Below are 13,841 nucleotides of genomic sequence, written 5' to 3' on the forward strand. Positions count from 1 at the left end.
TGTGCATACATGGACAGACTACTGAGAGGGCTGCTAGGGGTAATGTTTCATTTTGGTGCTTGTGCGTACATGGACAATGTAATTAAGGGAACCTTGGGGAAAGGATTCATTTTTATATCATTTGCTCCTTACATGCATACACGGACAGGCTACTGAACAGGTCATTTGGGAAAATGTTTCATTTTGGTGTTTTTGCATACATGGACAAACTGCTTAAGATAATCCATTGCATCACTGCTTACAAAGCTACTGCAGTTCTCTCTATGCAAATCAAGTACTTTTTCCAGCTAATTCCTCCCCACTGATAAGTTGTACAGAACAGAGTAACGTACTTCAGAATGGCATGTTTGATTTAAAAGTACTACCATTGCTTCTTTAACACATACCGACTCATATCAACACAGGTTGGCTTAATTTCTAATTCTATAAGAAATGTATGTGCAGTTATTTAAAGTGCGGTTATCCTTAATGAAACTAAATTAAAGTGTGGTTATCCTTAATGAAACTAAATTAAAGTGCAGTTATCCTTAATGAAACTAAATTAAAGTGCGGTTATCCTTAATGAAACTAAATTAAAGTGCGGTTATCCTTAATGAAACTAAATTAAAGTGCAGATGTTATGTAGTCCTATCTCGCCTACATTCTTACCAGTGGGTTCGGAGCCGAATATCGGCTCCGACTCGGCCAATTTTTACTGGCTCAAAGTCTGTCATTGGCTGGGTTAAGAGGGTATCCCATGGTGCACTGCTCCATATCCCCAGATCTCGTTTGCCGCGGACGGTGTCGCTTGGCTGTGGTAAGTACCCTGTTTACTGCGATTTCTTTGAGAAAGTTTAGTTCAGACCCCAAGCTGGTTTAATAGCTGCTCTTATTGCTGGTCGCTAATTGTGTGTAATTTCAGTGCTAGAGTGTGATAGTTGTTTGGTATCCGACTGTTCCAGCAGGCTAGGCCCGTTTTAGTTAGAGGACCTAGTCCTCCCCCCTCTGTACTTGGATAAACCTTTTTTCATTGTGTTTTTCCTGTGTAATACCCAGAAGAACCGTTTCAGTTAGAGGTTCTTTGTGTGTGGCTAGTACTGTTTTCCTGGTGTGTCTATCTTGTGTGTGAACCGTTTCAGTTAGAGGTTCTCAGTGTGCTTAGTACGGTGTTTTTTCTGGTGTTCTAAATTGTGTGGTGTTTCCCGCCCTTTTTTGTAAGTTGCATCTAGGTGTTTCACTAACTTTAGTTATAAAATGTCCAAAGATCAGAAGGAACATAAGCCTTCTGGCTTTAAGAAATGTTCCAAATGTGGATACAAAATGTCCATCACGGATGGACACACTGTGTGCGTCTACTGCCTTGGAGCCATCCATTTACAGGAATCGTGTAGCTTTTGCCACACGTTCAGTCCTAGGGTGCTCCAGGAGAAAAAAAACAAATTAATATTAAAGGTACTTTTGAAACAGTCATTTGAGGAAGCTATAGATTCGGCTTCTAGTACTCAGTCTAAGTCTAAAGCTTCCAAGTCTAAGAAAAGGTCTCCGGCTCCATCTGCCTCTTCGGAGCCTCCAGAGAAGATTACGGTTTTGGACTCTACCTCCTCAGCTCCACTGTCCGTGGGACTGCAGGAGGTATCAGTGTTAACCTAATCGGCATCTGCTCCAATTATTCTTGAGCCCATTCGGAGCCGGTCGCACAGTGTCAGGCATGGTTCACTGGACAAGAGATCCCAATCTCAATCCCTCTCCTGCAAATCCTCCAGGTTTTCTGACTTGGACGTTGATAGGGTAGTGCAGAGGCTGCTGCAGTCGCCGGTGTTGGCCAAACTGTTCTCGGCTCTGACCCACTCGGCTCCGGAGCCAGTTTCTATGACCGTTTCGATGATTCCTCCTCCAAGCACATTTTTGTCATCGGAGCCGGTACGCTTCGCTCTGAGTGATGTTCCTGCGCCGGCTCCGATACCCCCTTTGGGTCTATCGGTGCCGACAAACTCCGACCATGTCGGTTCCGTCCACAGGGTTCAGGACTCTGGTCTCTTCGGTCAGGCCGAGGGGGATACTTCGGGACAGCTGTCGGTTCTGAGTCTCCCACTCGGTGCATCAGCTTGGGGGACCCCGGTCCCAGTCGTGGCCTCGGAGGCCGGTCGGTCCTCAGACTCGGGAGGACCTGCCTTCGAGGCCATGCAGAGCGCACTGGCAAGATCGTCAGCTACATCACCCGCGTCGGTCATTCCATCCCCCACCACCCCGGCGAGAGCCTCTGACATTCACCTATCCATGGACAGTAGAGCGCCAGGCCCTAAGGATACCCCCATGAGTGATCCCCAAGTTTCTGAGGGTCTCTCAGAGTCCGTGCCTGAGGAGCCTCCTAGAAAGAAATTGTGCAAGAGGAAGCACAGACTCCCAGGATGAGTCTCTCACCTCCGATACTGACCTTGAGGAATCGGAAGGGTCCCCCAAGTCTTCCTCTGATGATGTTTCCTTCTCCGATATCCTGGAGATACTGAAAAAGAGGAGACTGGCCTTCCAAAACTCCTTCCGAGGAGGAGTCAGTATTCCTTAAGGCTTTTGGCGCTCAACCTTCCGCCTCCTGGGCGTCTCCACCCTTATACGAACTTCTTGACCTCATTTGTCGAAGATTGTGGGAAAACCCTGATTCTGTGAAGCCCGTGGCCAGGCATCCCAATAAATTCCTGTCCACACCCCAGGGAAAAAGAGTTTCTATCAAAAGGAGTCCCGGTAGATACCATGGTGGTGGTGGCAGCCACCCAGAAGGGAGTTGCAGAGTCTCTCATCGGTCCATCCTCCTAACAAGGAATCTAGGACCATGGACCGGTACGGGAAGCGTACCCTATCTTCAGCAACCTTCACTTTATGGTCGCTGAATTATTTATCTCACTTCACTCGGCTCCAGAGAGATCTCCTCAAAGAACTGGGAGATACTCTTGTGGGTAACAAACCTGAGGCGGCGGCTCAGACTGTTAACGCACAGGTTTCTACCCTCAACTCCATCGCTAACTCGTCCATGCGGCTCATCTCGTATGTGGTCGAGGGAGCGAGTAGGGCGGCGAGCTCAGGGGCCGCCCTTAGAAGGCAAGCCTGGCTGCGCCTGTGTCACTTTGCGGAGGCCTTCAAGTCTTCCTTCACTGATGCCCCATTTGACTGTTCCTCCTTGTTTGGGACCAAAGTGAAAGACACCCTCACCAGGTGCAAGCAAGAGGGAAAGACCCTGTCTGCTGTAGGGGTCCATTTTTCCCTTCCTTCTAGGCCTTATCTCAAGGCCCAGCAAGGGGGGGGGGGTTCAAGAAATCACAGAGGTTTTTTCCTGCCGCACAAGGTGAACCCCCCTCCAAGAGGCAGGGGGGGGGTTTACTCAGGGAGACGTCACCCCAGAGGCAGAGAGGGCCCCCACAATTCGGGAGACCGCGACTCCTTCCGTGGCTCTCCATACTGTCATTCCTGAGGGTGTGCCCAACTGCGCTTATCCGGAGCCAGTTGGGGGTCGAATTTCCTTATACCCGGAAGCCTGGGAGAGCATCACCCAGGACCGATGGGTACTTAGGATAGTTTCCGGAGGTTACCTCATCCCTTTATCTTCAGTACCCCTGCCAATAAGAAAAATCCCAGATGTTCCACCCAGTCAACAGGATCAAGCAGCCTTAGAGGTCTCTCAGCTGCTAGAAAAAGGAGCCATCCAACCAGTCCAGTCAGACCAAATCGGATTAGGGACTTACTCAAGATTCTTTTTGGTGCCAAAAAGAACAGGGAACCCAAGACCCATACTAGATCTCAGTCAACTCAACAATTACGTACACAAGTCCAAGTTCCGTATGGTCACTCTACAATCGATTTTCCCATTGATGGGAGAGGAAGTTTGGATGAGCTCCATCGATCTCAAGGATGCTTATTACCATGTCAAAATGGACAAAGCATGCAGGAGTCACCTACGCTTCTGGCTGGGAGCCAGTCACTTCCATTTTTGAGCCCTGCCCTTTGGTCTCACCACAGCCCCCAGGGTGTTCACCAAATGTATGGCAGTGGTGACGGCTCACTTCAGATGTCACGGATTCCAGGTGTTTCCGTACCTGGACAACTGGCTCCTTACCGCCCCCACCAGGCATCAACTAGTTCAGACCAGGGACGCTACCATCAGTCTATGTCACCAATTAGGCATAACGATAAACTGGGAAAAATCTGCCTTATTGCCCTCACAGCATGTCACCTTTATAGGAGCAGAGTTGGACACCATTCAAACGCGAGCATTCTTACAACAAGAAAGGATCACGGTATTGCAATGACAAATTCATATACTGATGCCCCTGAGACAAGCGAAGGCAAGACTGGTTCTACAACTCCTAGGGACCATGGTGGCAACTATCATGTTAGTCCCTGTAGTGAGATTACACATGAGACTTCAAGGACGCCTCTTTGTCCAATGGTCTCTCCAAAGCCTCTCACTATCTCATCCCATCTTAATCACATACAGGTGCAAGCAGGACCTCCGTTGTTGGCTGTGCACCAACAATTTGAACGGGGAAAGCCCTTCGTTCCTCCAGTCCCTGTTGCCATGGTGACCACGGACACCTCCCAGATGGGGTGGGGGGGCATTATCTCGGCATGACAGTCCAAGGCACGTGGCAAGAACACGAGATACATTTACATATAAATGTCCTAGAGATGAGAGCAGTGCTTCTTGCGTTGCAGGCACTTCAGGAAGTTCTTCCTATAGGGACTATTGCGATACACTCAGACAACATGTCAGTAGTGTGGTATCTTAAGCAAGGGGGAACACGGTCTTACCCCCTATGCAGAGAGGCTATGCGAGTGTGGAATTGGGCAATAACTTCCCAATGGTTTCTGGTGGCAATGCACATTCCGGAGAAGTCCAACGTAATAGCAGACAGGCTAAGCAGAGCAATACTTATGCCTTACGAGTGGTCCCTGAATCGACTGGTTACAGAGCGAATCTTCAGCAGATGGGGTCAGCCTTGCTGCGACCTTTTTGCCAGCCCTCTCAATGCGAAATGCAGCAACTGCTTCACGCTGATCCTCCCACAGGGGGAATCACCCAGGGACGCTCTGGTTCACAATTGGCCCTCCGGTCTGCTTTATGCTTTCCCTCCGTTTCCCCTTCTCTCAAGGGTGATTCAGAAAGCGCAATCTTTGGGAAGCAGAATGATTCTGATTGCCCCACATTGGCCTCGTCAAGTATGGTTCCCCTTTCTTCAACCATACGTTGTGGACACTCCTTGGATTCTGGACCCTCTACCAGATTTACTGACACACGTCGGGTCAGTTCCACCCCCCTCTGAGAACACTCCGGTTGACAGCCTGGCTACTCCACTTCCATCGCTAGTCAGACATCATTATTTTTCACTGGAAGTGGTCCATTTATTATCGTCCTCCCATAAGCCATCAACTAGAAAGATTTACTCTAGCAAATGGAAAAGGTTCTCCATCTGGGTTCATACTAGAGGTATCGATCCATACACAGGTCCAATAGATTCAGTTCTGGAGTTCTTGTCAATGCTTTTCTATCAGGGGTCCGCATCAGCCACCATCAAAGTTCAGCTGGCGGCGATATCTAATTTCCACTTAGCGAATGAACCTAGTTTTATGGCACACAGACTATGCAAAGCATTCCTTAAAGGTGCCCTGTTGCTTCGTCCCCAAGTGTCCAAACCAGTCATGCTCTAGGATCTCAATTTTGTTCTTCAAGTCCTTACTCTACCACCATTTGAACCTGCAGCTACCTGTGAATTAAAATTCTTAACATGGAAAACAGCATTCTTAATAGCAATCACTTCAGCACAGCGGGTCTCGGAAATTAAAGACCTCTCCATCAAACCCCCATATTTAATCTTTCACAAAGATAGGGTCTCTCTTACACGAAAACCCATCATTCCTTCCTAAAGTGGCTTCCCGTGTCTAACATGAATCAGTCCATTGAGCTGCCGGTGTTCTTTCCCCACTTCTCTAACAAGGCAGAATTTAGATTTCACCAACTGGAAGTACATAGACAGTTACGCTTCTATCTACACCGGACAAAAGATATCCGGAAGTCTGACAAACTCTGTCTCCTTTTCAGAAAACCGATTGGGTTCTCCGGTATCCAAGGTTACACTGTCTAGATGGATAGCCAATTGTATCTCTTTCATCTATAAGGCAGGAGATAAAAATTTGCCATTTCCAGTCAAGGCACACACTACGCGGGCCGTTTCCACATCCACAGCCTATCAAGCTAGATTGTCAATGGATGATATATGTGCTGCAGCTACTTGGGCTTCTCCTCACACTTTTGTTTCTCATTACAAATTGGACGTGGTCTCCAGGGGCAGGTCTTCCTTTGGCTCCACAGTTTTCAGGAGTATTTTCCTATGAGCCACCCAGGGTGTATGTGCTAGGGATGCTGTCCCAAGGGTAAGAATGTAGGCGAGATAGGACTATATAACAACAAGAAGTTATGTACTCACCATAACGTTCAATGTAGTCCATCTCGCCTCACATTCTTACTTACCGTCCCCCTGCCTGGAGGATTTGGAGTACAGGTTGTCACCTGCTGAGTCCCTTTCATTAGTGATTGTTAATATGGATGTGAGGTGTGTATGAAGTACATATGTTGTTTCGCAGCAAACTAGATCTGGGGATGTGGAGCAGTGCACCATGGGATACCCTCTTAGCCCAGCCAATGAGAGACTTTGAGCTAGTAAAAATCGGCCGAGTCAGAGACGATATTCAGCTCCAAACCCACGGTTAAGAATGTGAGGCGAGATGGACTACATACATCGAACGTGATGGTGAGTACATAACTTCTTGTTACTCTTAATGAAACTAAATTAAAGTGCATTAATGAAACTAAAGTGCAGTTATCCTTAATGAAACTAAAGTGCAGTTATCCTTAATGAAACTAAAGTGCAGAAACTAAAGTGCAGTTATCCTTGATGAAACTAAAGTGCAGTTATCCTTGATGAAACTAAGGTGCAGTTATCCTTAATGAAACTAAGGTGCAGTTATCCTTAATGAAACTAAAGTGCAGTTATCCTTAATGAAACTAAAGTGCAGTTATCCTTAATGAAACTAAGGTGCAGTTATCCTTAATGAAACTAAGGTGCAGTTATCCTTAATGAAACTAAAGTGCAGTTATCCTTAATGAAACTGAAGTGCAGTTATCCTTAATGAAACTGAAGTGCAGTTATCCTTAATGAAACTAAAGTGCAGTTATCCTTAATGAAACGAAAGTGCAGTTATCCTTAATGAAACGAAAGTGCAGTTATCCTTAATGAAACTAAAGTGCAGTTATCCTTAATGAAACTAAAGTGCAGTTATCCTTAATGAAACTAAAGTGCAGTTATCCTTAATGAAACTAAAGGGCAGTTATCCTTAATGAAACTAAAGGGCAGTTATCCTTAATGAAACTAAAGGGCAGTTATCCTTAATGAAACTAAGGTGCAGTTATCCTTAATGAAACTAAAGTGCAGTTATCCTTAATGAAACTAAGGTGCAGTTATCCTTAATGAAACTAAGGTGCAGTTATCCTTAATGAAACTAAGGTGCAGTTATCCTTAATGAAACTAAAGTGCAGTTATCCTTAATGAAATGTAGCTTGCATCATGCTGATGCTCCTGTAATGGTAGTATATACCTTAAAAGAATTTGCCCTTTTTAAATCACTAAGTGCCCCTCTTGCCCTCTGCCTCCCCCATCCAGTCTTCAACAGCTTCCAGCACCTAAGGAAGACGCTCTGCCTGAAGTTTCCGATGTACCAATGCTATTTAAACTTATTCATTGGTAATTACTTAATGATTTCTTTTATGTCACCTATCACTCTCTTTGTAAAATAAAATAAGAATTAGAATAAGAATATTTGATCAATGCACTAGGGTTGCCACCTTTTCAAATGCCCAAAGTGGGACATTTTTGGGACAAACGTCAGATGTTGTAGTGTGAAACATACTCAAGGCCAGTACAAATGACAGAACTTCACTTTTTTGCCTAAATAAAAGCTTATTCTTGTAGCATTTTAGCTGCTTATTCTGTTTCGTATAACATTTAGGTGTTTCAGATACAGAATACCTGTTTTATGCAACTATTACATAAAATATAGGAAATATTTGTCCCAAAAATCTCAGGACATTTGCCATTTTTTTCAATTTTTTTGCAGGACACAACTGCCCAAAGAGGGACTTGTCCCTCGCAAAGTAGGACAGGTGGTAACCCTATGCACCAATGTTAAGGAGGATTCTGGAGACTAACGGCTGGTCCAATCAGACCACCTGTGCAAACTGAAGACTAGTCTTTCCCTCCAAACAGGCTGAGAGCCAGTGTGGACCTATCGATCTAAAGAGTCAGTCAAACTAACTGTCAATAGCAACTGCAGCCCTCCACCACATCCCCTTTTCATAAGCATTGAAACATGTCAAGCAAATTCTAAAGTAATTCCCTACAAACCTATATGATAAAATTTACTGGATGAAAGTGTTGATGAGGAAACCCAACAACATTAAGAAGTAGATTGTTTCAGGTTTTTATTTTAATCTTTTAAACAGATTATTTTGCAAAAGGGTCAGTTTATGAGAACTCCACTGCACACTGATCAAAAATTTCACAGGATCTACCAGTGTAATTGACTTTTCTTTCCCAAGTTTCTCTTCTGATACCACCCCTACACTGACTTAGTCAGATTTTCCTTTGTTAGGGTACTTCATAAATCTTAAGACCAGTGAAGAGGTGCAGAGGGAAGAGCCAATAATGCTCATTCAAGGACAAATGAGTACAGTTAGTGCACCTGAGTTTCTAAACTCTTACGGATGAATTCTCCAGTAAAACATACTGTATAACCTGCAAGTGTATTACAAATCAGTGTGCATTTTGGATGTATAATAAGGTAACAGTTCACAGTATTAATTTGGTTTGTAGTATTGCTATGCAGCACTTACCTGGGCTGTTCTTTTGCAAACAGCATTGCCTTCAAAAAATAAGCTGCAGATTTTTCAAATTTATCCTAGAAGACAATCATATATCTTTGTTAGGCGACTATGACAAATATTTCTGAACAGTTATTAATGAAGAGCCAGTAACTGTTTGGCAAATCTGGTTTACGGTTGTTTTCCTCATTTACACAAAATAATGTTAATATCTTTAGCAATCAAACAACCTACTTTGCTAATCTTAGAATGCTGAAACATTGTACTGGTTATTTATGATAAAAACGCGTTATTCAGATCCCAGATGTTAATTGTCACTCGGGAGATTATCTCTATAACCAAGACTGTCATCAGGAGGGACAAGTGGGAAAATTTTCCTGGGCCTGGATCCAGAGCAAGCTCACAGCAGCAAATTGCAGACACACGTCAACAGATGGGTTCCAAGGACTTTTTCACCTTTTGGCACCAGTCCAGAAATCATAGGACAGCCACAATGCATTTCAGAAGTTGAAATAAAACACAAGTACTGAACCAACACGACTGGGCAAAAACCTCAATTTATTTAACAAAACAGAAAGTAATAAAAGTGAGCACTTTTGCAATAACACTATCGCTTCTTCAGACTAATAAACAAGTAGAAAGACATGAGTTCAAAAAGAAAGCAAAACCAATCAGATGTCATCTGAAAATCTCGCAAATTAACTAAAAGGTGCACACACAAGCAATGCAACAATGTTTAAAAACAACATTAATATTTAAGCAGGTGTGCTTTCAAGAATGGTTTAAGGCTGGAAATGCCATTTAAACCACACAGTTTCTCTGCGTTCAAGTGCAAGATCCATTTCTGTTCAGCCCTTTCTGTTTTATTAGATATATCACCCCCCCTAATACTAGCACCTAAAACCTGGAGTACAAAGAACTTAAAAGTGTGTTCTGAGCCATGCAAACCAATATGTTGTGCCAAGGTATTTGTGTTTTTCTGGTTCCTAATGATGAGAATCCTGTCCTTTAGTGGTCTGTTGTTTTTGCCTATGTAGAAGTCATGACAGACCTGGCAGCTTGCAAAATAAACAATATTTGGAGTTCTGCAGTCAGCATAAAACTCAAGTTCAATTTTAAAATTAACATGAGGATGTATATAGGTTGAGCCCGTAAGTATATACTTACAGGCCGAACATGATCTACAGGAAAAAGTCCCATGCCTGGTAGACTGAGGCCCTTTGATACAGAGTTGTGATTTATAGCACAAATGTTTCAAGGACTTATTTTTAAAAGCAAAATGTGGTGTGCTGTCTATGGTCACATAGTGTGTAGGATATTCCAATTCTGTTTAATGACCTCACAATATTTACTGATATCACTACAGTAAGGTAGAGAGACTCTGAAAGTATCTTTCACAGCTACGGTTGCTTGTGGAGCATCAGGTGGGGTATGGTTGCCAAAATAGACTCTACATTTCCCTTCCCTTTCTATCTATGCAGCATTAATTTGAGATTCAATCTCTTCCTCTTTGTAGCCTCTATCTAAAGAGTCAAGTGCTAAACCCAACTGTTATCACTGTGCAATCTCATTATTCTGTAAATCTGCCCTTTTAAAGCATTCTGGGTGACATGCTTGGGATGTATGCTATTTTTGTACAGGAAGTTGTTCTTCATAGTGTTTTTTTTCTAGCATTAGTATACATATTGTTAAGGTTTCCTTTGTTGATCTTGACATCTAAGAATCTAAGACATGCTTGACAAGCCATGCTGCTTCGCTAGAGACTGATTGCACCTGTCACCCTTAGGCTTTCGAATACCGGTCAAGGCTCTTGCTACCCCCATAGTGCCTTTTTTTAGGCAAGGCTCAAAAGACAAACCCACCACCGTAAACAGCACAAGTAACAAAAAACAGAGGGTAATGCTACTCAATGACAGAAGTCTAAACCTCAAAATGCACGCATTCGAGGCACTCCTCAGTATGGAGAAAATTGATATATGTACAGTAACAGAAACCTGGTTTAAGGCTCCAGAGAGCACTCCAACATTACCAGGCTACAACTCATACCATACATTTTGGCTACAAAACCTGGACCGAAATACAAAGAGTATCCATATTCATCAAGGATACCCACACCTCCAGGTTAGTGGCACAGCAGAATGCTTCAGAGATCATCCACAAGCAACTAACAATCAGCAAAACTGCTATTCAAATTATAGCTTGCGACATATCACCCACAATGTCCCAGGACCACCACAATGCATTCCTGGAAACAAAGGTCCTACCAAACACCCTGATATTGGGTAATTTCAATTACCCAAACATTAACTGGTAGAACCACTCAAGTACAAACTCCCTTGCCCAACATTTCCTAGAATTTATAAACTCAAACACCCTGGATCAACTGGTCAACACCCCCACCAGAAGTGACAACATACTGGACCTGGTCATCACCAACATAGGTGACTGGTGTTCCGCACCAGAGGTCAACCCCTCGCTGGTTAGATCTGACCATAAACTAATCACTCTGGATATCCACATTCCACCACCACCCCTGGTCAAAGAAACCACCGTGAAAAACTTTTCAAAAGCAAACTTCATGTTACTTAAGACCAAGGTGGGAAGTTTCAAAGCCCCCATGCTAAAGGATAACGCTGTCCAAGCTGCAAACTCCTTTACTAATGCACTCTACGGGCACCTACAAGAATGCATGTATCGTGCTGTCCCAAACAAAACCAAGACTCACTCCTCCAAGAAAAGGAAACCAGTCTGGTGGACCCCTGCCATAAACAAGCTATACAATAGAAGGAGAAAACTAGTACAGAAAAGAGTAAAATCCAAAGAATGGAAGACATCCCCGATCAGTATCAGCAAGAAACTACGTTCCCTCATAAAATCATCCAAGGCTAGCTTCGAAAGAAAAATTGCCATGGACTCCAAAGATAACCACAAGGCATTCTTTAGCTCTGTCAAGAATCTAAGTGGCAATTCTCAGATCTGCTCAGAGTTAGTGCAGAATGGCACAAAATACACTGAACTGACTGATATAGCCAAGATCCTGACAGACAGGTTCAGTGCAAACTTCACCCCCCCGCCTCTCAGCCCAAAAAGGTCCCATAACTACACTAGAAGAATGTAGTGCCCCTGAAATTACAGACACTCAGGTTAAAACAGCCCTCTCCAAAGCCAAAAACAGCATCAATGGGACCAAACAGTGTCCCAGGCTGCGTCCTACACGAGCTCAAAGATGAACTAACCCCTCACCTAAACACACTGTTTAAACTCAGCCTCTCCACAGGCTACGTGGCGCACAGCAACGGTTATTCCCACTCCACAAAGGTGGAGCCACAACAGACCCTGGGAACTATCGCCCTATAAGCCTGACTAGCTTGGTCTGCAAAGCTATGGAGCGCATCAGGGATCTCATTAACAGAGACATTGGAAACCTCCAAACACTGGGCCCTAACCAGTTTGGCTTTAAGGGCAGATCATGCCTCCTAAACCTGGTGGACTTCTTTGAGACAGTTACCAAGGCTATAGACGAGGGAAAGGTGGTCCACACAGCTTACCTAGACCTTGCAAAGGCCTTCAACACCATTCCCCACTCAGGTGTTATAGACAAGCTCACCAGCCTGAACATAAACCCCTGCATCACGAGATGGGTTGCCAACTGGCTCATGGACAGAACCCACATGGTAAGAGTTGCAGGAGCTAGGTCTGACTCTAAACTGGTTACAAGTAGCGTTCCCCAGGGCTCAGTTCTAGGACCCCTCCTGTTTGGCATATACTTCTCAGAAGTACAGGCAAGCACAGGAGGACTATGGCTGACCAAGTTTGCAGACTACTGCAAACTAGGGGCTATAATTGACTCTCCGGATGACACAGACATCCTCCAAAAGGGTCTCACTGAGACAGATACCTGGTGTCAAAAACCATGGCCTCAAGCTAAATGCCAAAAAGTGCATAGTCATCCCCTTTGGAAAAAACAAAGTACCCACAAACTACCACATAGGTGGTAGCCCCCTAAATATGGAAGACTTAATAAGAGATCTGGGACCCAAGTAGATAGTAACCTCTCCTTTGATAATCACATTGCCAAAGTGGTTAGAAAATCCTTCTATGTGGCCCACCTAATCACAAAAGGGTTTGCATCCAGATTGAAAGATGTCATTGGGCCCCTGTATGCATCACTCATCAGACCCATCATAGAGTACAAAATCCCCATTTGGGATGTACCTTACAAGACACCTGCAACAACTGGAAAGACCACAGAAGTACCTCACCAAGAGGATCACTGGCCTCAAACAGATGCCCTATGCAGCTCAACTGAAGAAACTGCAGCTGTACTTGGTTGCATACCGCTTACTCAGAGGTGATCTCTGCCTGACGTACAAGGCCATGTCCAATCCAGAATTGATGGACATGCTCCACCTAAAGAAAACCTTATCCCCTCGAGTCGCACGCTCCAGGGATCTAAACCTAACCACAACAATAAATAGAATGTGCTGGTGGGATAGATTCCTGTCCCATAGACTTCCCATGCTCTGGAACAAGATTCCAATCTACATTAGGAGAGCTCCTCACTAACCCTCTTCAAGAGAAACCTTGACAAGTGGATGGGAAACAGAAAGTTTACCCCAGGGATCACATCAATGGCTCTGCTGGACAGAGGCACAGGGAACTAATCTAAGGGGGCGGTGAAAGCCAATATATTCCGGCTAGGCTTATAAATGCCTTTGGGCAGATAGCCTAGTACCTACCTATGAACCTATAAGAACTCCATTTCTACAGCAGAATATTTACAGGTAAATCTTAAACAGTAGTGTCATGCAAGTAATCGATAAATTCATTCAACAGTTCTGACGAGCCACACCAAAGCAAAAACATATCAACAAAACGTACGTACCAAGCTGTTCTCTTCATATGCATTATGTAACAGACAGGATGTCTCCCATTGCAC

At 44.3% G+C, this 13,841-nt stretch overlaps 1 protein-coding gene across 1 annotated transcript in view; it reads right to left on the bottom strand.

Moving 5' to 3' along the window:
• The window catches only part of CFAP46 (cilia and flagella associated protein 46), a 3,596,153-nt gene that overhangs the window by 3,326,035 nt on the left and 256,277 nt on the right, over positions 1-13,841 (bottom strand). Inside the window, exon 5 of the mRNA XM_044056880.1 lies at positions 8,915-8,979. Within this exon, the coding sequence (XP_043912815.1) occupies positions 8,915-8,979 (65 nt within the window). The remainder of the gene's footprint in view (positions 1-8,914; positions 8,980-13,841) is intronic.

This window comes from Protopterus annectens, chromosome 14.part0 (genome assembly GCF_019279795.1).
Source record: "Protopterus annectens isolate FY-2018-M chromosome 14.part0, PAN1.0, whole genome shotgun sequence".
Lineage (NCBI taxonomy): Eukaryota > Metazoa > Chordata > Ceratodontiformes > Protopteridae > Protopterus > Protopterus annectens.